The 25,315-nt window shown below is 47.0% G+C and overlaps 2 protein-coding genes and 1 long non-coding RNA gene across 3 annotated transcripts in view; 1 reads left to right on the forward strand and 2 right to left on the reverse strand.

The window, feature by feature from the left end:
- Positions 1-11,922: 11,922 nt before the first annotated feature.
- Positions 11,923-12,882, reverse strand: Hez (Hezron). Its single transcript, XM_002132862.3, has 3 exons — positions 12,676-12,882; positions 12,423-12,611; positions 11,923-12,359 (listed from the first exon to the last, which is right to left on the reverse strand). Exons 1-3 carry the CDS (start codon positions 12,799-12,801, stop codon positions 12,072-12,074), a joined length of 603 nt encoding a protein of 200 aa, XP_002132898.2. The 5' UTR covers positions 12,802-12,882; the 3' UTR covers positions 11,923-12,071.
- A 1,790-nt stretch (positions 12,883-14,672) lies between these two features.
- The window catches only part of robo2 (roundabout 2), a 45,444-nt gene continuing 34,801 nt past the window's right edge, over positions 14,673-25,315 (reverse strand). The window contains exons 8-14 of the mRNA XM_033379708.1: positions 25,133-25,252; positions 24,634-25,057; positions 21,507-21,602; positions 21,187-21,433; positions 20,889-21,052; positions 18,992-19,298; positions 14,673-15,992 (exon numbers count right to left, since the gene is read on the reverse strand). Of these exons, the coding sequence (XP_033235599.1) occupies positions 14,903-15,992; positions 18,992-19,298; positions 20,889-21,052; positions 21,187-21,433; positions 21,507-21,602; positions 24,634-25,057; positions 25,133-25,252 (2,448 nt within the window). The 3' untranslated portion in view covers positions 14,673-14,902. The remainder of the gene's footprint in view (positions 15,993-18,991; positions 19,299-20,888; positions 21,053-21,186; positions 21,434-21,506; positions 21,603-24,633; positions 25,058-25,132; positions 25,253-25,315) is intronic.
- Positions 17,605-25,315, forward strand: part of LOC26534193 (uncharacterized) — an 85,622-nt gene continuing 77,911 nt past the window's right edge. Inside the window, exon 1 of the long non-coding RNA XR_004469103.1 lies at positions 17,605-17,697. This is a non-coding gene — a long non-coding RNA (uncharacterized lncRNA). The remainder of the gene's footprint in view (positions 17,698-25,315) is intronic.

Here is a 25,315-nt window from a genome sequence, read left to right on the forward strand (position 1 = left end):
TGGCTTTCATTGCTGCTGTTCTTTCGCTTTTTTTTTTTTGTTCTTTCCTTTGGTTCTCGTATCTTTTTTCGATTTCGTTGCGGCCTGACATGAATTATTTAACGATCTCCAGCTGCGTTGATGCGATTCGGCCAAGGATGCCTCCGAATTAAAGCCCTAACAAGCTTAACCGCAGAAGGGGGAGCCAGCCAGGAGCCCAACTTCATTTAATGCAACAATGTGTGGGTCAGAACAATAAGCGATTCAGCCCAGTATACTCTTACCATTCCACCGTGTTCTAGCCATTTCTGTGGATGCGAGGACTTAACTCTTTGTGCCGACGCGACGCTACGTCGACTTTCCAATTTCAAGTGAAAAATCCCGCGAATGAACATGTAAACAACACAGTGGATAGGTGGAGCCCGAAAAGGGGGCGGGGGGGGGGACAGACAGACAGGAAAAACAAAAGGAAAACTCCCAAATGCAAAGAAAAATCGACTAAGAATGATTGTGGTTGAAACAGGGATAGAGTGGCCGAAAGGATGACCTGGAAAGGGTTAATGGAAGTATTTGGAGGTCGAATAGCACCGTATTGGATAGGAGAAATGAGAGAATAGAACACTACTACATTAATCCATATTTTAAGACCTGAATTCCCCCAAATTTGAATGAAGAACCCTGTCAAATTCCCCTTCAAACCCAGGTCTATCACAAGGCCGCCTTATCCCACAGATTTTCTAATATTTTGGGACTATATTCTTCAGTTCCTCGGAGCCCTCTTCATTCAGTCTTATATACCCTGTAACTGGTGAGTTTTTCCCCCTCACTGAGCCAAAAACCAAATGAAAATTTCTCTGCGGGAGGTCGGCCAGTGCTTGTATCTGTATCTGTATCTGTATCTGCGAGCTGCAAAACTGCATTGGCCCAAAAGTGTATCTGCAGTGGCCATGTGTCGGCGTGCGTGTGTGTGTGTGTGCCTGTGTGTGTGTGGAGAACAGTTTGCAACAAACTGGCTCTCCGTGAGATCCTAAAACCAAATAAAATGCGCTCCGCAGTTGAACCCGCTTGAAATATATTTTTGGCAATGAAAATAACCACCCACCCTACCCCTCCCCTCCCCCCGCCGCAAAAAAAAAGGATACAAAAAGTTGTTATAATAAATGGAATGAAGCGCCAAAGCGTTGAGCTGCAAGAGAATGTTGCAACAGCAACAGAGTGCAACCAGGGCATCCTTCCTTGCCTGATAATCCCTGGGAAATTTGTCTAGCCTGGGCAGCCCCCCCCGCAGCCCCCGCAGCCCCCGAAGCCCCCGAAGCCCCCGAATCTCTCCCTCTAAGGCTGATGAATGACGTCGCTGCTGTGCAAATTATAAGAGCAATTTGCATTATGTGGGTGGTGCCTCCGCGGCATTATCCCTAGCCGAGTTCTGGGATTAGTTTTTCGGCGAATGCGTGGCGAATGAAATGTTAGGTTTCCGAGATAATTATGGTGTTTAAGCGGGGGATCTATTCGGGGAAGAGTCCCTGCCTCTATAACTAGTTATCCACACACTCCTGCCTCCCTTAAGGCTGTCCCCAATTGATTTACAAGGCTCTCAACACCGAAAAACAATGTCTTCCCTTGGATCTCTGACATCATCAGCTAGAAAATACCCATTTAAACAATCATCTAATTGAAATCGAAACCAAATGGAACCCATGCCAAAGGAAAATCAGCTAGAAACCCATTGAAAGCCCGTAGTTTCCACCCTCAGACGGGCAGAGCCACGGAATAATTGCAAATACATAAATAAATTGATGGTGGATTGTCCAGGCTTTAAAGCATCATAAATTTGCAATGCGCCATTAGCATGATTTATGCCCATTTAATTTTTCATAACAAAGGCAACGGCCACAGGACGCAGGACGCAGGACACACGGGATGACAAACAAGACACAGGCTGGCATTAGCAGGACAATAGAGAGGGGCTCTGAGCAGGGGGGCGGGGGGGATCGGAACTGCTGTAATCATAAACAAGAGTGCATAAAAAAGTGCCCTGAATGAGGCGACAAGCGGCAACATAATTGAATAGTAAAAGCGTGGCGTTGCACTGAAATTAACCACCACAAAATGACGCAAATAATGTTAAAAGGCGAATGGCGGTGAATGGGGGGGGGGGGGGGAGGGGAGAAGCCGCTGCCTCGTACGGACGATTAAATTTCATTGAAATTGAATTACATTAAAAACAAGAAGGGATGCCTAGGTCCAGCCGTAACGAAGGACTCGTTACTCTATAGATTTGTACTCTCTATGGAGTTCTCTATAGAGAATCGGTGTCCCCCTTTGAAAGGGTATACAAAGAAAGACAGAGAGAGAGAGAGAGGAAAAGTGCAAAAAGCAAACGTTTCATTCAACGAGCCCGGGGAGTCGTGTCCAGCCTGGGTGCTGCAGGGTCCTGCAGGGTCCCAGGACCCAGGACAATAGTGCACAAATTAACTTACAAAAGCTAAATAAAAATTGCCAACGCGGCAGCAGACCAACGTGTCGTTGTCGTCGTCCTTGTGTTGGTCCTTCCTTTCATCTGGCTGCCATCTGCCTTCATTTCGGCTTAATGCTAAACAGCCTGTAGTTTACGGCTTTGGGCTTGTTTATGCCAAGTTCTTATCGCGCTGATTGTCAACCCGAAAGCGAGTTGCTTTCCAAGTAATTTGCGGATTTATTAAAACTTTGCCGGCAGGCTTTTCTCTGTGAATGGAAATACAATAGTCCTGCACAGCAGGCGGCCAATTAGTTGTTGCCTAATTCTTGAGGTGAGACACAGAAATGTTTAAAGGAAGGAGGAGACCCTGTGGAGGGGATATTAAATTTGTTCAATGGGTTTTCGTTTGGGGTTTCAATTAATGAAACAGATAGATTCTGGTCTTTCTTTTAGAGCTCTCCCAGAACCCCTTGTTTCTCTGCCTTTCAAAGCCCTGTCTATACATCTCTGCTTGTATTTCCTTGTGTAATCCAACAACTTTGTTGGAATTCCGTTCAGAAATAAATCAGGAAAGCAACTCGTCCCCACACGACAAACAGCGGCAAGAGCAACATAAATCTACTTGACGCAGCAGGACCTCCGCCCTCGCCCTCGCCCTCCTACACCGCAAAGCTCGGCCCCCCGCCCCTTGGTGCCCCCCCCCCCCCCCCACTCAGCAGGCACCTCCAGCGGGTGAGATTTATGAAACAGTCAAGTATTTTCTATTTAAGTTAATAACAATCATAATAATGGCAACAGGGAAAATTGATGCAGCGGAAGAAGATGGCAAAAGCGAGGAAAAAGGAAAGGCTCCTTGAGCAGGTCGAAAGTTGAGATACCCTCGAAGATACCCGGGACTTGTAAGGGGGTAATGGGGTAAAGGGGTTCTAGAAAGGGGCTAGGCATCTGGAAATCTTCCGAAACTAGGAAATATTTCAAGAGAAAGGCCTGTCTTTGAATGCTCCTAAACATGTCCCAAAATCTGCTTAAAATCGTAGTGGAAGTACCCCCTGGTAGTGTATAAAAGATGAGTGTAAGACGCCCTATGATGATGGGGCACCACACACACACCAACACACACCCAACCTGATGATAGATGATAGATGATGTGCATATAAGCGCAAATAAACACAAGATTCGCTCTTGTCTACGAAAATAAGTTCCATTTTTCGTTGTTGCCGGCTTGCTGGCATCCCCCTCGTTGCATGCCCCAGCGGGTGGTGTCCTTGGGTGGGTCTGTGGGGGGCTGCCTGCCTCATAATAAGCTCCTAGGTGTCCTGTATGTGCGCTGGGGTAAAAGTCTTTGCATATTTGAGCAGCTTCTTGTCTCATTGTGCTTTGTGCATTTCTGTGACATTCGCTTAAAAATTCCATTACACTAAGCTCGAATTACGAACAAAAGTCAACGGTGAAGGGAGGGGGAGGGTGCCCCCAGATCGAAGTGGGAAGTACCCTGAGTATGGGAATACCTTGTTGGGAATAGTTTTTATCCAATTTTGAGATCTTTTTCGAAAGGAAAACACTTCTTTCCCTCATCAACATACCACCCCCTTCTAGGGTATCAAAAAACGTATTTCAGGCCGCGTTGAGCACACAGAAAAATATGAAATATTTTCGCAAGATATTTGTCTGGCATGAAATGTCTTTTTCCCCCGAAAATATCATTTCGCTTTTCATTAAACTGCAAAGAGCTCTCGAGCAGCTGTCATCCTTTGGAATTGAACAGCCTACGGCTGCACTTAGCCAACAACAACACCTTGAGATACATATTTACAGAGAAATCACCAGGCCACAGAATATCTCTGACTCTGACGCTGTTTTCGTGGCGGTAACTTTGTAATCAAATTAGATTTATGTATTTAGCAACAAGTTGAACAGCCAAAAATTTCCATAGTTGCCACGAGGCTCTACAAGGGTCGATTCTGTGGCCTCTGGCTGTCTTTGATTTTTCCTGGAATGCGACTCAAAGGGCAGTCGGATGTTCTGATGGACTGGGTCTAGCCGCAGGGCATCCTCCACCACTCTTCCACTCGGAGCCATTAAATTTTTAATCATCTCGGCCAGCCATGGACCATAACTGTCAATAGCAATTAGTGGCGGAGTTGGGGTCTCCAGGGGGGGCGGCAGGGGGCAGGGGGTGGCGTCCTGTTTGGGGATTTTGGGGTCAAGACAAGTCAATTAGGCCCGAGGCCTGACTGTACGTACATCAATTTAATTAAGGGTTTTGAATACACTATAAAGTCAGAAGAAGAACCATTTTAGTTCCCTTTTAAGCCCTTTTAGGAAATATATGTCTCAAGATATGCGAAAGCCTGGTTAAGGCGATTAAAGACAAAGAGCAGGCCCCAAAAAAACTAAAAGATTACCTAGATTGCAATGATTCCATTGATTCCCTTGTGGAGATGAAAACCCCAACGAGACCAAGCCAATTGAAACGCTTAATTAGAGCAACTAAAACAAGTTCGAGACTCAAAAACAAGCCTTTAAGCGGCTCCCAGACAGACAATGCAAGCCAAGAACTACTCGTATTTATGTGTGCCGAGGTATTTGGCCTTCTAGGTAATTTCCCTAATGCGATTTCCGGCACAGAACAAGAACGAGTCAGTCAGTCTCCTCCTGCAGATGGCCATAATTAACACACGTTGTCAGTCAGTCGGCGAGGATACTCTGGCAGGACGAGTGCCAGACAGGCGGCTGCTAACCAAACGGAAAGTTTACTCATCTGTCGGTGGGAATGGGGAACTGGGGAGGGCCAAAATACACACATGACAATAATAATTATTGTCTTGATTATGCTCCTGTGCATGTTTTACTTGGCCAAGTTTGCCATTTAGCCAAATTGCCAGACATTTGTCTTCCCTCCAGACTCCAGACCAGACCAGACCAGAGCCCTGCTTATATGAAATTTATCTCTGGCATTTTTATATCCTCTCTGGTGCTTCACCTTGAACAAGACGAGACGAGACGAGACGAAGGAAGGTGTCTGCAGTCTGCAGTCTGGAGTCCCTCATGCTTAAGAGGTTTTCATTTAGCTTAATTAACTTATAACAATTTTTATGCCAGTTTATTGTCTTGATTAATAACCGCCGGGACTCCATGCTGGAGCGGGTTTATTGGCCCAAAGTTTGAGCTTTAAGGCATCGTTTGATCTGATTTATTCGCAGCTAATCAAAGGACTTAATCAGGCCGAAACTACGAGTGAAATGCAACTAATTTATTTAAAATGCTCATTCATGTCAGGCCAAATTCTTGGCCATTCATCAAAAGTCAAAGTCAAAGCCAAGGACATGGGTCAGCGTGTCCTTTGTGCGGGTTCGAAGCTCTGCAATTAATATTGAAAATCTCAAGGCATCCAACAGGGAGGACAGGGATCTGGATAAGGGATAAGGGACAACGAATGAATGGCCATTCGAATCAAGATGATGATGGAGCTGCTGAAAGCGAGCGTGTGACAAATGTCCTGTGCGCTGTCCAAAAAGATTTCCCAAAATCAAACAAAACATTCTCCTCCCTCCCCCCTCGAAGTCGCGTGGGGCAGGGCCCTGGGTTCGGGGTCCTGTAATTAATTGAACTCCTCGCTGGTACTCGTAGTTGTGCCCAGAATGTCCTTTCGTTTGAAGTCGTTTGAAAGTGCGTTTCAGCAAATGAAAATGTTGCCGATAGATTCTGGAGAGGAAGCACCACGAACAGGGTCTTTGTGGACTGAGGACTGTGGCTGGGGGATATTCAAAGCGGCTACAGGGGAGTGGCATAGTCTGGAATAGAGGCCTGGCTGTGTCTTCCAATGGGTTGCTTGCAGTTTCCAGTCCTTCAGTGGCATTACAGCTCCTTTTCCTTCTTTTTTGGGAGCTTCACAGCCACTAGTCTGATTCCAAAACATTTCAGGTCTTTGCCAAAGATTTTTGATTGATTTTCCAATAAGTTTTCTGTCTAAAGAGGCCTGGACACCTCTCCCAAGGTATGTCCAGGGTTTTATGAGTATTTTTCCTGTCTTTTCTTATATTTTTGAACGGGTTTTACTCGCTCCTCTGTGGCCTACTATCTTTCGAAGTATTCCTGTATCTTTTTTGCTGTTTTGTACTTGCTTTCCTTCAGGTTTCAGACTGCCGGCCCTGCAGCCCGTCTTGCAGCTAATTGAACTTTTCAGCCAAGTTTAATGGCCGTTGAGCTGTGAAAATTTGTCAGTCAGTTTTTGAGTTTTTGAGTTTTTGAGGTTTTGAGCTTTTGGCGGCTGTGCCTTGTTGTGGGCGTGGCATGACTCGGCAAAGTTGAAACGTTGCCAGAGCGCCATGGGCTTAATGAGCTATAAGTATCTGAAAACTGTTGAGGCATTTGTTGGCTGATGATGTGGCAATCCCTCAGCCACTCGCTGGCTGCTGTTGTTGCCACTAAGCATGCAACAAAGTTTTTGACAAACGACGACGATTGTCGGCTAGGAATGGCAATTAATTGTGGCTTGGCCACTGATGAGACAGGACTGTGAATCATGCCCGTCATGGCCATCACATTACGTCTCATTAGCGTTTTGAATGCATCGAGGAAATCATTCATTTCCAGCCGAAAATGTAAATGAAAATGAAAATGAACAGAATTCAAGTGATTTCCCAGTCAATGGTCAACAAAAAAGCGGCAAGTCAGGGCCGTGAAAAAAGAGAGGAAAACTCAACCCTCAAACGAAAAAACAAGTACTCCAAATAAAGGAAAAACCCCCGAATGAAGGGGGAGTTTCCATCACCGAAGTTTTGAGTGCTCTTCCAAAGGGATTTTTGCCATGATTTCTATAAGATATAGTCCTCCAATCTAGCCGATCTATATGCTAGATCTATGCAGCAAAATCTATGCCAAATATTCTTGCCTTTTCGTTACAAACCTCGTGCTAAAATCGCCATATCCTTTGCCAGGGTATATGTGTAAAAACTGGGGAAAATGTTTTTCAATTGAATTGATTTTGAATGCGCTCCGCGCCGTCTGACTTGTGTCTGTTGTTTGGTCCATTGAAAAGTGCGTACTTCTCCAACCCCCCCGCCCCATCCCCTTGTCTGGCTGTGTGTCTGCCACCCCCCTGTTCGAGCAGCTGCCACCCCATCAATGCATTGATTGACTTTTGCGTTGACATTTGCGCTGGGTTATCACTTCTTTGGGGGATTCCCCGGCTGGTGCCCCATTCTGTGCCCCACAATAAACGCATTATGTTGCCATTAGTTGAGTGCCAGAAGAGCCTTCCGCTTGTTTGCCAGCTTCCGCTTTCAGTCCCCCGTCTGTCTGTGTGATTGTGCGTTCTGTTCCTTTTTTTGTGTTTGTTTGCCTTTTACCTAACAAAAGGACCTCGCGTGGAGGCGGAGGGGGCGTGTCTGTCAAGTGGAAAACTTGAAAAGTTTTCATCTCGTGAATTGTTAATTTAGTTAAATAGTTATCCGGTTGCTCATCTGCTTCCAAGGGATGGACTGGTAGGAGTACTCTTACTCGTAATGGAATTCTAGAATATAGCAAATCTGTGAGGCGTGTGATTGAAGAAATTATTGAAAAGAAAGACCCCTGAACTTGGAAAAATTTTCCTTTTCGTAATTTAATGAACGGAATATTTTCTATATATTCTTTTGGTTGAACAAAATTGAGATTTTGTGTCTCCCTAGGACCAGAGGGCCTTTAGAAAGGCACTTAAGGCTCTGTCATAGGCTTGAGATATCTTTCCGCAGTCTGTGGCTGTGGCAAGTGTGGTAGGATAACCCCTATCAGTCAGTACGGCAGCCCCATTTCAACATATATCAGCCAATACGGCATCCCTAGCTTAGATTAATAATCCATAAATGTACGGCCACTCTAGGAAAATACCGAAAATACGGCCACATGAAAAGTATGTAGATCCAAAGACTATAAAATATTTGTATTGTACAGTCTTTGGTAGATCGAAGCTCGATCAAAAGTCGTGTTTGGAGAAGTAAAACATCCAAAAAGTGCACTCTAGTGCACTCTCACACAGGGATTCTCATCAAATTGAAGGAAATTAGTACCTGTTGAAATTCAGTTCTCAATTTCGCTGTCTCTGGACTTAAGACCATTGCCATTCGAGGGTCTGTTATCTCTTCTGTCGACCAATCTATTCAATTATAATACTCTGAAGGAGGAACTTTAAGTTTTGGAAGATGAAAATCGTGAAATATCATCACTTTTGCCTCCACTCGCGCCTCCAGTATCTTTCGAATAGACAGTTCCTTTATTTGAGACTCATTATCTTCTAACAAGGCCAATAAAATATTTTCTGGTTGTGCAAAAAAGGAATATCTTTGTATGGTTTTCATAACAATGCTCTTTAGAACATCTCTCAAGGATTCGTACCCTTAAACCATGCTAAAAAGGTGAACCGGATCAAGTCTACAAGTTGTCATGGTTTTGATATCAAACCAGATTGATGTAAGGTCTTGTAAAGACTGCTGAGTTGTTCCGAAGTACCGGCAGAAACTGCGGAGCAGATGTCATAAAGAGGTTTGATTCGACTCTACACAGAAAGAGCACCGAAACCTCCAGTCCTCAGTAACCTTCAGTAGAATATTTCCAAATAACTGGCAGACAATCTATAACTCTTCAGGCATCAATTTAGAGCTTATCCCATTAGCGAGAGTAACAATTTCGAGCCATAACAATTCAATTAGCATATTCCCTGGACCAACATTTTGGCCACTTCCATTATGTAAGCGCCTCTGCTACAAAAATGGTTTCACTGCCCATTAAAAGTTGCGATTAATATGTAAACAATCAAGGGCAATTGCTGTTGGTAGAGAGCTGCCGTCTGTCTTGTAAAGGACCCATTCAACCAGCTCCTACCCGTCTCCCAGGCATCGCCATCGCCATCGTCATCCTTCGTCTGACAGCATAAAAATAACACATAATCATTTTATTAGCTCAAGGAGAACGATGCACTGAAGCATGGGAATCGTTCCGCCGGATTGTTCATCCTGTTTCCCGTACGTATAGCTCGTATCATCATGAGTTGAGCCCCGGAGCCCCAGAGCCCCAGAGCCCGGAGCCCAGAGTTGAGTCCTTGATGGTGTTGTTACTGTTGCTTTTGGCTCCTTGCTACTTGGGTTAACATGTTGCATTAGGGCTCTCACGCTCCCAGACATGTCTTCGTGGTCGTGTGTGTGTGTGGTGGGGGGTGGGGGGTGGGGGGCTGGGGGATGGGTTGGGTTGGGGGTGGGGGCTTCGAACGAGCCAGTGGAAGTTTTCTCGTTAGTGAAACTAATTATCCGTTGTCGCTGTCAGCAAATTTATCGTTAAACGTTGGGTGACAAGTTGAAGCCAAACGCATCTGCTACATCCCCCTCCCTCCCCCCCCTCCCCCCTTCCCGAAAACCAGCTTTTGCTCTTTGGATTACCCATATGGGGGGCGGGGGGAGGGGAGGGCCCCTGCCTGCCTGACTGGCTGATTTTTGTTGGCTTTTGGGAGTTTACAAAAGATAAACAATGACTTGTTAACAAATATTAAAGTTATTGAATGCCAGCAAGGTATAGGCTATATTTTGAATGAAATCATCGCAAATCAGTTCAGTCTTCGAGTCATGTATCTCACATCTACGTTGCTTTGCCTTTGACTTGCTAGAAATCACGCATCTTTTGGTGGAAAATGCCAGTGTCCGAGCACTTTCACAGCACATCTTTAATAGGAATTTGAACGAATTTAGGGCCATGTGGCACCTTGGAAAACCTTCTATATATGACAATAAGGGAGGCACTGTTCTGGTCATTGCCGGCCAGGAGGGGCCACTCACTCGACGCCTTCTCGCTCTTCTTGAAGGTGAAGAAACGGGGCTAGCAAGCACTTCCAGATCATGAGCATCGAGTTCATGGCCCAGATGCTGTCCGTCAGCCAGTATCAGCGGAGCCATTTGCCCCACAACGTGTCCCCCATTTGGGTGGCATTGACAAGGACTGCGTTTGGGCAGTCGTGACGAGGACACGCCGGCGACATACTACAGGCAGTGCTGGACAATCAGGGATCTCCTTGGCCACAAGCTACCACCCGGTGCTCACCAAGAAGCGTACCCTGGCCCTCGTCCCGGAGATCCCTGGAACGATACATATATCTATCGGCGAGGGAAGGCATTGAGGTGTAGCTGGCTCAAGGATTAAGTCCAATTCAGTGCCCTATAACCCCTCAATTCTACCATCCACTAAGAAATCTACAAAATATTTTGTGGACCGAATCGTATGGCCTTCTCCTTGAACTCTTTCTCTCCCTGTCTCTCCTCCTTGCTGATTAAATTATCATTAAGCATTATGATTTCTTGTTCGCATTAAAAAAACCGCAGCTCACAAATGCTGTTCCGCTCTGGCCCTGGCCTGGCTTGCCTTGTGAGAGCACTTTATGCACCGGAAATGGCTGTCGATTTGCAACAAATGGCCGCCGGATGTTGCCGCATGGCGCACGTGGGCGAGAAAAAAACGCACGAGTATTTTTGTAACTCTAACCCCTTGGGGCCATTAATTGCCTAGCACGTAATTATTTTGTAGTTAAAATGGGCGCGGTCGCTGCAGCGGCAACACAATCTGCGGCACACACACTCCCAGAGGCACCGCACAGCCCGTGTTGCATAGAGAGAGAGAGTCATGCATAATTTGGGTTTCGGAGTTTGCAGCTAATTAAAAGCGCGTCGCCAGTGGAAAATTAGTCGCGGCAAAAAGGGTTGCCAGACGGGCATTCAGGTCTGGCTATGGGCTCGTGGCACGTGGCACGGGGTGCCTGCGGTGGCACAGTCACAGGTGGCAAGTTGTGACTTTTCAATTAGCGGCACACAGGAACACAGGTGCAGCGGATACTTTGGGGCTTTTGTTGGGGCCATTTACGTTGCCCGCTTTCGGGCTTACGTTTCCGATGATAATTGTATAGCATACTTTTGGGCGATGCACACAACTGAGGGCTGAAGCAAAGACCACACAATACCTACACAGATGTTCGCTTGTGGGCGCAAAAAGCTGTTCTTTGATGGGGTCTTTTGTGGCGACGTGGAGGAAGGCCAGTCTCTTAGGCCAGCCGTAGTCTCAGACCGCGGGTTTCTGGAGGCTCTCAGCTCCTCGGGGTTCAATAATCCTAAAAAAATACAAAGGCGCAGAAACGACGATCCAAATACACTGTCTTTGACAATCGAGACCCGATCCATCCCTTGAGCTCCTCCTCAAAGTGATAATAGGGGTATATTCGATTCTTGGGGAACGTGGATGCGTGTAACTCCCAGAAGGAAGCCTTTCCGAACCCATAAAGTATATATATTCTTGATCAGCATCAATAGTCGAGTCGATAGAGCCAGGTCTTTGTGTAATTTGAGCATTTATGCATATAGAAACCATACAGTAAGAAGTATTACAATATAATATATGTATGTATGTGTATGGGCGTTGCCTAATAGTTGTAGTATTTTATAAATGTCTTGCAGTGTATGCTTGTTTTGGTATATCTTCGTCATCAGCAATTAAAAGTATATTTAAGATGTGTTTTCTTAACGCAAAGTCTATGTGGGGTGTAGAGTGTAGATATTTCAAAGTTTTTTCAAATATTTGTTGTTGTTGTTGTTGAGTCGCACTCTCTTGTGGTGTGTTTTACTTAATTTTGAGAATTGAACCCCTGCACAATCTTCTGGACATATTTCAGAAGCTTGGTCGCCTCGGTAACACTATTGATATTGGCCACACCATAGGGTGGGTCAATAATCACCTGCTGCTTCACAAAGATGGAGATTTTCGTATCCTCCTCCAGCCAGGACACCTGATCTTCGCCCAAATAATTGGCAAATTGGCAATAAATTGCCGTGCCTATGGGCGAGACTTTCGGATGGTAGCTCTTGAGGAACTTGAGCCTCAGCTTTACGGCGTTGTCAAAACGCTTCTGCAGCTGCAAGAGGATACGGGTGCTTAGATTAAGAGTTTTAGAAAGGACTACGAATGTTCCACACACCTTCTGCAGATCGAGGGCGTCCGGTTCTGGCATATTTTTCGGCATCGCGACCTCCTCGACGACCTCCAAATCAATACAAAAGTTCAAGTTCACGATGCTCCTCTCACAAAGCATCCGGCCACTGGCACCACGCTTCTTAATGGGAGCTTCCAGGATTAGCAATTTGGTGCCGGCATCGAAGGCCAACACCTCAAAGGCCGATTGATAAGTTAATTAGAATACCCCTTGTGAAATACCCCCTGCAGCAACTTACCTTGCCCAATACTTCCTCGTCGGAGCAGGTCTTGCAGCGCACAGTGGATCCCACAGTGAAGCACGAGAGGCTATCTGCTACCTTCGATCCCTTTGATCCCTTTGCTCCTTCGATTGCTTTTAACATTATTTTTCCTTTTCACTAGTGCTGCGATTGAGAATTGAATTGAAATGAAATGTGACAGTCGAAAACAATGAAAGTCAGAAAGGAAATCCCTATGGTTGCTTTTCTTTTTCGAATTTCAATGATTTTATTTCATTTATTCTATGGAAAAATTTGAAGTTTTGGATTTGGATGTAAAAACAAAATTAGTTGTAGTTATTGTTCCTGTAATCGGAAGTCCCTATTAAGGACCAAGGATATTTGCTCCATATATATCTTGTTTTCTGCGTCATTTGTGGGCCAATCTGCGCCTTCCATAGGTTCCTGCAATTGGAAAAGTGCCCCTGAACTTTTGGTAAGCAATCCAACAACCCCAGACAGGCATATTTCCCCAATTCTTTGCTAGAATGCTTTTTCCATATTGTTTTTTGTTAGTTTCGAATGTTGTTTGCTCAAATGCATATCCCTGATTCACTTTTAACACCCAATTTCTTTAGTTTTCATCACTTTGAAAGAATATTCATTTAGGAACAACTTTTCATAGACTATTCATTCCATGCAAAAATCAGCTAGCCTTTGGGATTCCTATTTTTCCATTGCTTTCCCCTCAAAATAGTTATCCATCAAAGTACACAATAGTTTCATGTAATTCCGTAGAGTGCAGTAATTCAATTAATACACTGCCCATCCTCCAAAAACCTTTGCTCATTTCCGTATTTACTCCGATTGTTGATTGTTGACTAAAAACCAAACAAAATGCGAGGAAAAACACTAGCTTTCGCTGGGATTTGCTTGTTTTTATATTCATAATTATGGCGTTTTGTTTTATTTTTGCATTTTAATTGCTACATTGTAGATACGTATTCAATATCAATAATTACAGTTACACATAGACACACAGAAATGCGCTTTAAACAACAAACTCGTAGGGTAAATGCTACCTTCCTCCACAAAGGGCCCGATTGGAGAGTACTTCTATGCGGTGTCGGGGGGGGATATACTTGATCTATATATAAATGTATTGCTGCCTGCCTGGGAGCGCAGTTCATAAGTGAGAACCACAGAAATTGTATCTTTTCTTGGCTCGAGATTGAAGGAGTTTTCTGTCTATATGCCTTGGTGGTGGTGTATCTATCGTGGCGTTTGATTATATATATGTGCACAACAACTGATTAAATGGGGATTACAATGTAAATTCCTATATGCACAAGGTATCTAACCATATCCTATATGTATGTGCTATATGTATGATGCTTAGAGAAGATTTGGGGTGGGGGAGGGCAAAAGCATTGGCAGATCAAAGATGCTTTACAAAAGTTAAACTTCGGTAAGAACTAGCCCCCCGCCAATCGATTTGCCCCCCTGCCAGGGTTACAATAATTTATATTTATACGCATATATGTAGGCTTAATATTTGTTATGTTCACATTTGCATAATTGGTTTCGAATATTTTACTTGATATACGGCTAGTGCATTACAATATTTACACATAGGTGGCTAAACATTCATTTATCGATATCTGTCCTATATATAGTCGTATTCTATAGCTAAAGCAGTGTGTGGGTTATCAACATCTGCATACTTGGAGGAACTAATCATACTTTTTCTTCAACATGTACAATGATCTTGATCTTAACCTACAGAAGATACCTTAGAAGATACTTAGCTGGAGAAAGATACATACGATTAGAGACAGAGACAGAGAGAGAGAGAGAGAGAGGGTAAAGTAGGGTAATACGTCTATCACTAGCATAGAGCCCATGCTTGCCCCCAGGTCCAGGGGTTGGGCATTCGACATATATATAGAGAAACGAAACCTTGTAATACTAGAAATTAAAAGTAATTCTCACGCAATCCTCGCACTCCTTCAGTCTCAGTCTTGATCACGTTCAAAAATTCTGACAAATGCGAAGGTGCAACCATTCTTCGGCTCTCCATATTCCCCTACTCAAAATTCTCCACACCGCCATTGTTGAAGCGTTCGCACCAGGCCAGCAGCTCTCGCACTTCTCTGGCGTACAACTGCTCCTGGGACTGGGTGTGGGAGGGGGACTGCGACTGGATCTGGATCTGGACTTCCGCCTGAATCTTGCCTAGCTGCCCCATGGACCCGCTCTGCAGGGGTCAGACATTGTGGCACGGGGGCTGGCCGCTGCTGCCGCTGCCCGTGTTGCTCAGCAGACTCCTCTCGCTGGCCACACTGCCGGGGGCGTAGATCAGTTCGGTGGCCTCCTTCACGTTGATGGCCTCCTGGGGGACCTTGCGGCTGCCGCGAGTGCTCTGGCCGCGCCACGACTGGTGATGGTGTGGCGAGGGCTGCAGCAGCTCGCTGGGATGCTGCGGCACCAGCGGCAGAAGCTGCTGCTGCTGCAACGGGGGCTGCTGCTCGTCGACCTTCACGTACAGCCGCTCCATGTCGTCCAGGTCGCCGTCGGCCGTGTGGTACAGCGCCTGCTCGTCCTCGTGCGACATCAGCATGGCCATGGGCGAGGGGGAGCCGCCGCAGCCGGAGTCGGCCAGCCCATTATAGCAGAAGGAGGAGCCGTCCAGATCGAGTAGGTTCTGCTGCTGCTGTTGCTGGGTCTTGCCCTGATCCATCGGCGGACCCCCCTGACCTGTGCTCGTGTTGATTACCTTGAAGCGGGCACTGTCCCGTCCGATGCTGCAGCCCGGTGGCAGCTGCTGGCGCCGCACGCTGGCGAACTGCGACGCGTTGCCGTTGCCGGCGGGTGCGGAGGGCTGCTTGGGTCCCGGGGCCGCCTCGTAGGTGTGGCAGTTGCTCAGCTTGTTCTCGGTGATGTGCATGTGCATGTGCTTGTCCTTGGGGTAGTAGAACTGCTCCGAGTACACGGAGCGGGCGGGGCCCGTATTGCTCGGATAGATCTCGCTGGTGGTCGACATTTGCTGATAGTGGTTGCCCGGTGGAAGGGGAATCTGTTGCTGCTGCTGCTGTGGATGCTGGGGATGCTGCTGTTGGTAGTGGGGATGCATGGGACGTTGGAGGCCGTAGCCAGGCCCCACTGGTCGCTGTTGATAACGGGCCTGCTGTTGGTGGTGCTGCTGCTGCTGCTGCTGTTGGTTCGGGTTCAGTATCGAGGATGTGGCATAGGGCGCCGGGGAGGCATTGCCGTGACGTCCGTACTCGCTGGGCGCTTTTCCAAAACTGGACACTTCCGCATAGTCGGTGGGTATATTCGAGTACTCGCCCACGTACCTGCAAATGAACAGATAAAAACAAATGAAAAAAAGAACCCAGTTATTACTTGGCTTGTTTATAGCGAGTACAACACACCCCCCACCCCCCCCAAACCCACAACCACAGCCCGGAAAATTCCCTCGGCCTGCCCCCATCTTTTGGTTATAAATTTGTCGGTCGCTGGTTGGGATTTTGGTCTACGGAATTTATGGCGTGGCGCGTCGGAAATTTGCATTTTTCGGTCCAGTCCGGTGGACTCCGGTCCGGCGTTGCTTCCGACTCTGCGGGTGCTCTTCCATGTGGAAAAATGTGAATTTATTTCGCATTTCATACGTACGACTATATGGTCAAGATCAGGTGAGAAAATATAGTTTTCACTGGATGTTTCCTAGACCAAAGCAATCCTTGCATATCCATTAAATAAATGACCAGCTTAAACAGCGCCAAGGTGCAAATGTTGAGAGCAGGAATTCCCACCCAACCTGCCCCTTTTTTTAGCATTATTTTCGTATTTAAATACTGAAAGCGGATTAACCTGGCGGCAGGGCAGACAGACCCAAAAAAAAAAAAAAAAAAAACTGATTTTAAAACTCTGAAAAGCTTGTAAAAATATACGGCGCATTGATGGAGTTACCGGTTGCCATGGCCAGGCGGAGAGCCCTCCACATAGACCGCTTTTAATGCCCTTAATGAGTGGGGCAGTCGCAGCCAGGGATGCCCAGTGCCCGGCCATGGAATAGTAATGAGCTTGTCAAATGCTCACTCGGAAACGGGGCAAAACATTTCAACTTGTTAAGCGAATTATATTTGATAAATCTATTTGGGAACAGACTGCAGATGAAAAACGGATATCACTTGTATCTTTAGGACTGCTCGTCCTAGACTCCTCCGAGACCTCGACTGGCCCATGCCAGCTGGGAGGACTGTATGGGGTTCTGAGCCTCATAAGCTCGGAAGGAAATTTCCTAAATTTATATGATTTTTCCTAGATTTTCTACAACATTTTTTCCATCAATTAAAACACTAAGTAAACCACCATTATTTCCTCCTTTTTTATATTTAAAGCCCACGCCTATCCCCTCCAATCTTGGCTGGAATATTGGGATATTCAATCTATTCCAAGTAGACTCTCCACTCCTTTTCCACTCTCTCTAGAGCTCTCTCACCCCCCTTCACGCATATGACACTCATTATTATCCTGATTACTTTTATTGTTATGGTTATTATTTTGTTGCAATTATTATTAATATTTGTATTAAATTGCAACCAGACAGAGAGTGGAAAGGCGACTCATTTTCAATTTGCGTTTTTAATGACTAATTAAGTGTGCAAAAATAATTATAATTATCTGGATTCTCGACTCTGGACTCTGGATTCTGGCATTTATTTACAGTAGTCGCTGGGAAAAACATTTCCATTTAATATTTGAGCAGACCCCCATGCGGGTATTCCTTTACGTTCTTTATTTAAATAAATAAAATGCATTTTATTTTATGGGTTTTATTGTTTTTTTTTTTTTTGGAAAAACTGACTCTTTAGCTTTTGATGCTTGATTGGCATTTAATTGCCATTTTTGTTGGACAGCAGCTGCTGGTCTCGGAAAATGCTGTATTTAAATTTTAAATATTTCTTTGTATTTTTTTATTATAGGTTTTTTTCAAGGTCTGCCATGATATAGTGATTACGAAGTGATTCCAGCTCAAAATATAAATGCTTTTTGATGGTGAGTTTACCAAATTTAAGTGATTTTTTTCTACAATTTCTGCACCAGTTTTCCTGTTTTTTTTTTTATATTTAAAGCCCTCCTCCTGGCCCCCCTTTTATTTTACGTATAATTTGCGGCCAACACAAAATTAGCCGCAAATAAATAACAATTACGGTTCGATGCCAGAAACATTGCTACAATTTCAGGCCCGAAACAATATTTTGCTGCATTTGCCAGCGGCCAGACAAATAAATTAGATTGCCGCGGGGTCCCCCCTCTGCTCTCCCCTCGGCTGCTAACTGGATTCGAACTTTGATTTCATGCCGAACTTCAGGCCACCCTTCAGGCCGAACCACAAAACTAATTACAAATGCGTGGCTAAATTATGCAAAACATATTTTATGCCAGCCCTCGACGAACCTTAAAGGTCGCCTCAAAGTGCAGTCCTTAAAGGCCTCTCTGATGATTACATTGTCGCCAGGAGGACTTGGAACTAGGAACTCCACTGGGCATTGGCCCATTCGGAAAAATCAACATAAATAGCCTGGTCCTGGCCAACATTTCTATTCCTAACTTGATTTTCCCACCGGCCAGTGGCCAACGGCCAAAAGGGACAGCCGAAAAAGTCTCTACAAAAACTATACGTGTGTCTGCTTGGGGGAGAAGCCCCCTTCTGTTTTTTGGGGGAATACTTTCGTCTTTCTTCGTGTTTTTTTTCGGTAGTCGCCGCGGCAGAAAAATGCAATTTCACAGTTTGGTGAATTTTTATTGTCGTCGCTTTGAGCTGGCAGGTTGTTGTTGCTGGCATACCCTTGGCCTTTAAGAGGGGTATTACCGACTGAAGGCTGAGTTTGTTGAGGCCTTGGGGCTGCAGAAGAGGCTCTGGTTCTAGGGATAGGAGTACTCCAGAGCCTTTAAGGCGGAGTTTGTCGAGGCCTTGGGGCTGCAGAAGAGGCTCTGGTTCTAGGGATAGGACTACTCCAGAGCCTTTAAGAGGGGTATTACCGACTGAAGGCGGAGTTTGTCGAGGCCTTGGGGCTGCAGAAGAGGCTCTGGTTCTAGGGATAGGAGTACTCCAGAGCCTTTAAGGCGGAGTTTGTCGAGGCCTTGGGGCTGCAGAAGAGGCTCTGGTTCTAGGGATAGGAGTACTCCACAGCCTTTAAGAGGGGTATTACCGACTGAAGGCGGAGTTTGTTGAGGGCTTCAGAAGAGGCTCTACCCTCCATAGCGTATCCCCAGTTCGTGGCAACTCTTTTGCCTTGGGGGTAACCCCAATTTGCTGGATTGGTTTTTGTTCGTTGGAAAAACTTACCGCTGCTGATTGCGTTCACTGCCATGTCCTCCATGAATGTCATCGACGCCGCTGATGCCGCCAGCCCCACCGCCAGAGCCAGGGCCTCCCGAACCGGCACCACCGCCGCCGCCGCCAGCGCCAGCGCCGGGACTCACAGCGCCACAGACAGGGGCATAGTCGGCGATGTGATCCTTGTGCATCTCGAGCGAGTCGCCGCTGGGCGAGGGGCGCCACACCATGCCGCCCGTGGAGGCATCCAGCCAGTAGCCGTTGCCATTCCGTGTCGATAGACTCGGCATTTTGAGCACGTCGTTCGTGTGATTGCCTGCAGGTGGAAGAGGGTTGGAGATGGGAGATGGGAGACAGTCAGTAAGAGCAATTAAATGTTGTGCAACAAATTGTGGGGCAGGATAAATTGCAGTCCGCAAATTAAACAAAAACATACAAAACGAGGACAAGCCATAGACAAGTGTCTGCCGGAATGCCCCTTTTTTGGAGGGTGATCTTCGAGAGGGTTTCGAAATCCATCCCTGGAACACTCTCTGACCCCTCCCCCTCCCCCGTCCCAGTGGATTTAATTCCTCTGCTATAAATTGAGCGCATTAAAATAATATTATCCCCCGTTGGGGGGAGGTTGGGGCGGGGGGCAATGCCATTTCTCGCATGGAAAAAATCAAATAAATTATTGTCAATTTTCCACTTGCGTTGCAAGCTCACAAAACACAACCAGAACAACGACAACAAGGGGGGGGGAGAGACAAAATTGTGTTGCATATTCGTATAAAAAATGCAACCAATTAAACTGTCCCCGGGTTATAACTGCGCATCAAGCGAGTGTTTTATGGCCTGCCACCTCCCCGAACTCCCCGGCTCCCCCCGACCCACTGTTCAGAGCTGTCTGCTGTCCTGTCCCCTCAAATTTGTGTCCTTTTTTGCAGAGTTTTTACTGCAGGTGAGCATTCATTCAGCTGTCGCACTTCCCCCCGAAGCTCCCTGGTGCTCCCTGGTACTCCCCGAAGCTCCCGAATGCTGCTTAGTTTATGGTAAATGGCGCCCCATGAATATGCAACGCCTTTTTTCCGTGTTTCCCCATTTGGATTTTGACTTGTTCTACACTATTGTTGAGTGCTGGATTGCCACACAGCCAGCGACAGCCGCCAAATGGTTTGAATCATTGTCAGAGTTTTGGCAAAATTAAAGCAGGATTTAAGAGGAATTTATTGAAATATTCGGGTACCCTGGAGGTGCCTCAAACTCTTTACAGACTAGTTTTCATGGAACACCTTTTTGCTTGCCCTTTTTCAAAGTTCCCTTACCTTTGCTCTAAAATTCCACCCCCGACAACCATTTAGGGGCTAACCGGCTAAAACCGAAAATTCCCTAGTCAACAGGCTGCATTCCCTGCTCCCTCCCTCCCCTCCCTATCACCTCGTAATGTTGCTAATTTCAATTAGACCACAAGAGCCGCCTCACTGAACCCCGTTCCCTGTTCTAACTCTGTTCCCTGTTCCATTTAGGCCATCTGCCCACACACACAACTTGTTGGTTAATAATGCACACAAAACTAAATGCATAATTGCAATGGCAGCCATTAGAGAGGGGGTGGGGTGGGGTGGGGGGCTTTGGGGAGTGTCCAGAGGCCAGAGGAAGTTGCCGTCACGTGCAAAATGTTAATTTCTATTACGAGCATTCTATGCGGAGATACAGATACTCCGTGTCTGTGGCTCGGCCCTGCTAAAATATTTATTCGCACCTATTTTTACACAGCAGAGGCCCCAACAATGGAAAAATTAGCGTTATTTATATACAGGCAAATGTGTGTGTGCCTGTCTGGCTAGGAAGGAAACGAAAACTAGCGGATGCAAAGCTCCACAGGCTCCAGGATGTGCCTGTGCAGTGTCCAGGAAATACTCACCACGCATGGTATTCAGGGCCGACTGCTTCATCATCATGTGCTTGCGCTTCACAAAGACCATGGCCCCAAAGGACAGCATGAGTATCGCCAGGATGGCGCCCAGGAGTATTATGAACCAGGGCTGTGTCAGCACATCGTTAACATGATCCTGATTGATGGGGTAGCTGCAGGAGAGCCAAAATTAGAAATAGAAATTATTTGTGGGGGATAAAACGAGCGCTAAAAATAGATTTTCAGCCCCAAAATAGTTGAAAGGTTCGCACCCCTCCCCCCCCACCGCCCGAAACGTGGGACTTACCGCTGATTGATGAACGGATCGAGACGCTTGGTGATGGGATCCAGACGCAAGGTGGCCGGCACACAGTAGGGACCCACGCCGGCATTATTGCCCGCTGCCACGCCCACCGTGTACATGACGCCCTCGGTGAGATTGGCCAAAACGAGCGTGGGCGAGGCCGCATCGATGGTGACATTCGTGAGAATCCTCGAGAAATTGTGGGCCGTGTCGATGCCTCGCACCACAACGTGATAGTTCAAGAGAATGCCTGGAAATCGAAGAGCAGTCCAAGCGATTATTTATCGGTTATCGGTCGTATCGGTAAGGGCCGTAGTGCTTACCATGCTGTGCCTTCAGTTCGGGTGCCTTCCACTTGAGGAACACCGCCGAGGCGTTGAGCAGCAGGGCCTCCATGCCGAATGGCGCCTCGTTGGGTACTGGAAAGAGGGAAAGGGCATGGAGATGGTGGAAACCGGTTACATAAATGGCTTTTTGATGGCTACGTGACGTGGCGTCCTAATGAGATTTTGTTTGGGAATTAATTGGCATTTAGTTGGGGGGCTCCTCACTGGAGCAGCAGGAACTAGTTCCGGGTTGTGGGCTCCTCACTCGAGCAGCAGGAACTAGTTCCGGGTTGTGGGCTGCTCAGGCACATCCTTCACATCGAGTGTCTGTGCAAGAGAATCCTTTTTCTCGGTTGTAACTCTCTCTGTCTCTTCAGAGAACTCATCTTCATTTGTTTATTTATTTCCTGCTGTCGCTTTTTACAAGTGCTTCCCCCATTCCCTTCTCCTCCCCCTTGTATGCGTCTCTGCGGCGGCTGAGTGAAGCAATTTTCTTTAAATAAACACACACGTGCAAAATTTGCAACGAGACAAAACAAAAGGTGGGTGCCGGAAAGGAATGAAATCCCTAAATAGGTAGGATACGGATAGGATACCCTGGAAGCTGGCCAGGGAGCGGGGGCGGTGGGGGGGGGGGGGGGGGGGTGGAAAAGTGTGAACTGTAGAGAGGTTCTTTGGTTTTTTTTTTGCCGTCTTTGTTGTTGTCCCCCGTCCCTGGGGACATTGCGACATGCTAAAGTGCTTGTCGTGCCTTTTGTCTATGCGGGTGTTTTTTGTTCTTTCTGCTTTCTTTCGGTGCTTTCTCCACACTCTCGTTGTTCTACTCGTTTTGATGATACTGATGATGCAACGCTGCTTAACACGTAGCTGCCATTGTGCGGCACAAATGACCCCCCGGGGGCGGGGGCGCACTCGCAGATGAATCTCAAATGTTCTGAGACGGAAAAAAGCAATTGAAAAATCTCCAATTGCAGTTGTGATCACACTTTTCGCTTATCTAAATGTTTCGCCTCAACAGTCACTGCCAAAAGTCGGTGACTCACTCTGCGGTTGGGGGTTAATTTGCGAAAATGTCATTTTGGGGGGGTTAATTCGATAGTGCAAATATCACTCGGGGATACGACACGACCCCGAGAAAGGAAACCACTCCCTTTTGAGGGATATTCATGTCGGACAGGACACCCTTATTTACGAGAAATGTTGGACTGTCTATTCGAGGAGGTCCCTTGATAGAGTAGAATGGAGGTTTGATAGACTGGAATACGTAGAGTTGTGCCTTGGAAAACTGTCTGGAATGAGGCACTAGGGTTCCATCTTTCTGGCAGCTAAAGGGTTAAGCCACACTCTATCGAAGGGGTTCTATGGTTGGACTTTTACTCTCAACTTTCCTGCAGAGCATTCCCCAGTCACCGAACCCCTCCCCTCCTTTGGCTGCCGTCTAACATTTCCCCAGTGGAGCACACCTTTATTTGCCGACTTCCGACGTGGGTAAAAATGTTTCCTGTCTCGTTCCCGGACCGCTGGGCTCCCTTAAGCAAACGCGCATCAAATTTGCATTGCATTGCCAGCACTGCACATTTTTGTGGCCCACTGTGCGGGGGGGGCAGAGGGTACCGTGCCTCATATAGCAGCAATAATTGTTGTTTATCTTTACACAATTGCGTTGGCAATTTCTTTGAGGCACTGTGTGCTGCCCCCCTCTGTCCCGCACCCCCCTGTTGTCAGCAAAAGTCAGACGATGCGATGCTCAAGTGAAAATGTGATGCATACGAAATGAGTTTTGATTTGATGACAGTTTGGGGGGGCAGAACGGGGGGGCAGAAGGGACTGGCACTGGTACTGGAAATGAAGTGGAGTCAAGTGCGGCGCAACGAGTTTTCGGGGGTGCGTGCAACGTTTGTGCATTTTATATTGCGGTTCTGCGTCTGTTGACTTACTTGCAGCACTGTGAGAGCCGAGCACTTGCTGTTTGCCTCTCTGTGGCGGCTTCCTCTGCTGTTTTTTGTTTCTTAATTATTTTTATATACATTTTGGCCAAGAGAATGGCTCTCCCTCTCTCCCCGGAGAAGTTTTATATCTCAGCTGCTTCTCTGGTGATGGAATGAAGCGATAAAGCTGTCTGGAAAGTTTCCATCTCTTTCGCTTTTCTTTTCTTTCTCTGTTCGTTGAGTTCTCCTTCGGTCGAGGATTGTCTGGGGGCTGTCAATGATATACACGGGATACTCGGCTGCTCAGGGATAAACTCTTGGCGGAGTCATGTTCGGCCGATAAGCCACCGAAGAGAAAGGCTCTACGACACATGTAAATCGGCGGGATCAAGTATTCCGCACACAAACCGCATTCCATGTGAGTCCTGCCCCTGGCCTCGTGAATTGTTTTAGCTCCAAATCAAACCCTTTCTCCCCGCCCTTGGGCACACGTGCGCCCAGCCTTGGATTCGACATTCGAAAGCCTTTCTCCGACATTTACTTACGCATGATTCGGCTTTTCTTTTTGTCGATGATTGACATACTTTCCATTATTTGCCATATCCCCCGATACACACACAAAAAACCATAACAAAAATCTGCTCTCCGCCCATTTTTGGTGTAACCCTCGGCAAAAAAAATTATAGGCGATTATGCGACCCCCGACCCGCAGGGCGGCAGGGAGGCAGCAGCTGATGCCGATGGCCCAAGGATAAGGTTCTTTCTGCCAATGCCTTTCATTGAATTAGGTTATTGTTGCCAATGCAAAAAGGTGCCCCGTGCCCCGTCACCGCCTTCTGCATTTGTCACACGAGGGAGGAACCTTTGAAGGTAGGCCTTGGGCTTGGGGGTTACTTCCACCAGCATTGCGAGGGGTAGTTTTCGTTGTAAAGGTATTTATATGGTTTGTTGGATTTCGATGGATTTGAGGCACATGCTTCATTAGAGCGGGAGAAAGTCTGTTGCTACAGTGCGTTTCAATGCAGGAAAGCCAGCCTGACTGACAGCCAAAGCCAATCAAAAAGATAGCCATCATTCTTTGGGGGCCTAAAGATAGTTTGCTAGCTTACTGCCACTGAAACGCACTGTACACTGTACACACATGCAAATCGGCATCAGCTAGGGGTAGGGGTAGGGGGTAGGGGCTTTACACTCACCATCTTCCAGGGTGCGTGCAATCCGCGAGTTCGACGGCTTCCCCTCCACGGACTTGTAGAAGGGCACAATGAAAAATTCATACAGCGTATACTGGACGAGCCCCGTGAGGGTGCAGGAGGAGGCGCCGCCGCCGTTGAGTATCGTCAGCATCCGATATTTGGTGCTCAGAGCCGCACTCGATGGCTGCTGCTGCTGCTGCTGTGGATTGTGGGTCTCGCCATCACGTTTCCCGGCAGCGGCAATATTTGGCTTTGTCGAAATCAATGCCGATGCCGATGCGGATGCCGAGGCCGTGGCGGAGGCAGAGGTTGGGCCCAGCAGCGGATTGCTGTTGGTGGATACCGGAGCCGGATTGTTGACTATTGGATTTGGCAACTGACGCGCATAGACATAGAAGCCCTCGACGTATTTGCCATTGATGATCTGCATGGAGAATGAGGTGACGATGAGGTGGGGCATTAGGCAGTGGTAGGGTGGGGGTGGGGGGGGATTACTTACATGCCAAGTGAGCTTCATGCTGGTGGAGTCCACCACACTGGCGTTGCTCAGTTCCACCACATCGCCGGACAGGAGACTGGCCCGAGCCTCGCTCAAGTCCAGGCCGCTGTTGAAGTACCGCTAAAGACGAAAGAAGGCAAGGATTAGACGAGCGGCAAGGGCCGCGGCTCTACTTGGATAGAA

This window comes from Drosophila pseudoobscura, chromosome 4, assembly GCF_009870125.1.
Source record: "Drosophila pseudoobscura strain MV-25-SWS-2005 chromosome 4, UCI_Dpse_MV25, whole genome shotgun sequence".
Classification (NCBI taxonomy): Eukaryota; Metazoa; Arthropoda; class Insecta; order Diptera; family Drosophilidae; genus Drosophila; species Drosophila pseudoobscura.

Bases quoted from the DNA above. Each gene is read 5' to 3' on its own strand.
- Hez (XM_002132862.3), bottom strand. From the start codon at position 12,801: ATGTTAAAAGCAATCGAAGGAGCAAAGGGATCAAAGGGATCGAAGGTA. The intron at 12,612-12,675 runs GTAAGTTGCTGC...TCGGCCTTTGAG, and splicing joins ACGAGGAAGTATTGGGCAAG to GTGTTGGCCTTCGATGCCGG. The intron at 12,360-12,422 runs GTGTGTGGAACA...ATCCTCTTGCAG, and splicing joins ACGCCCTCGATCTGCAGAAG to CTGCAGAAGCGTTTTGACAA.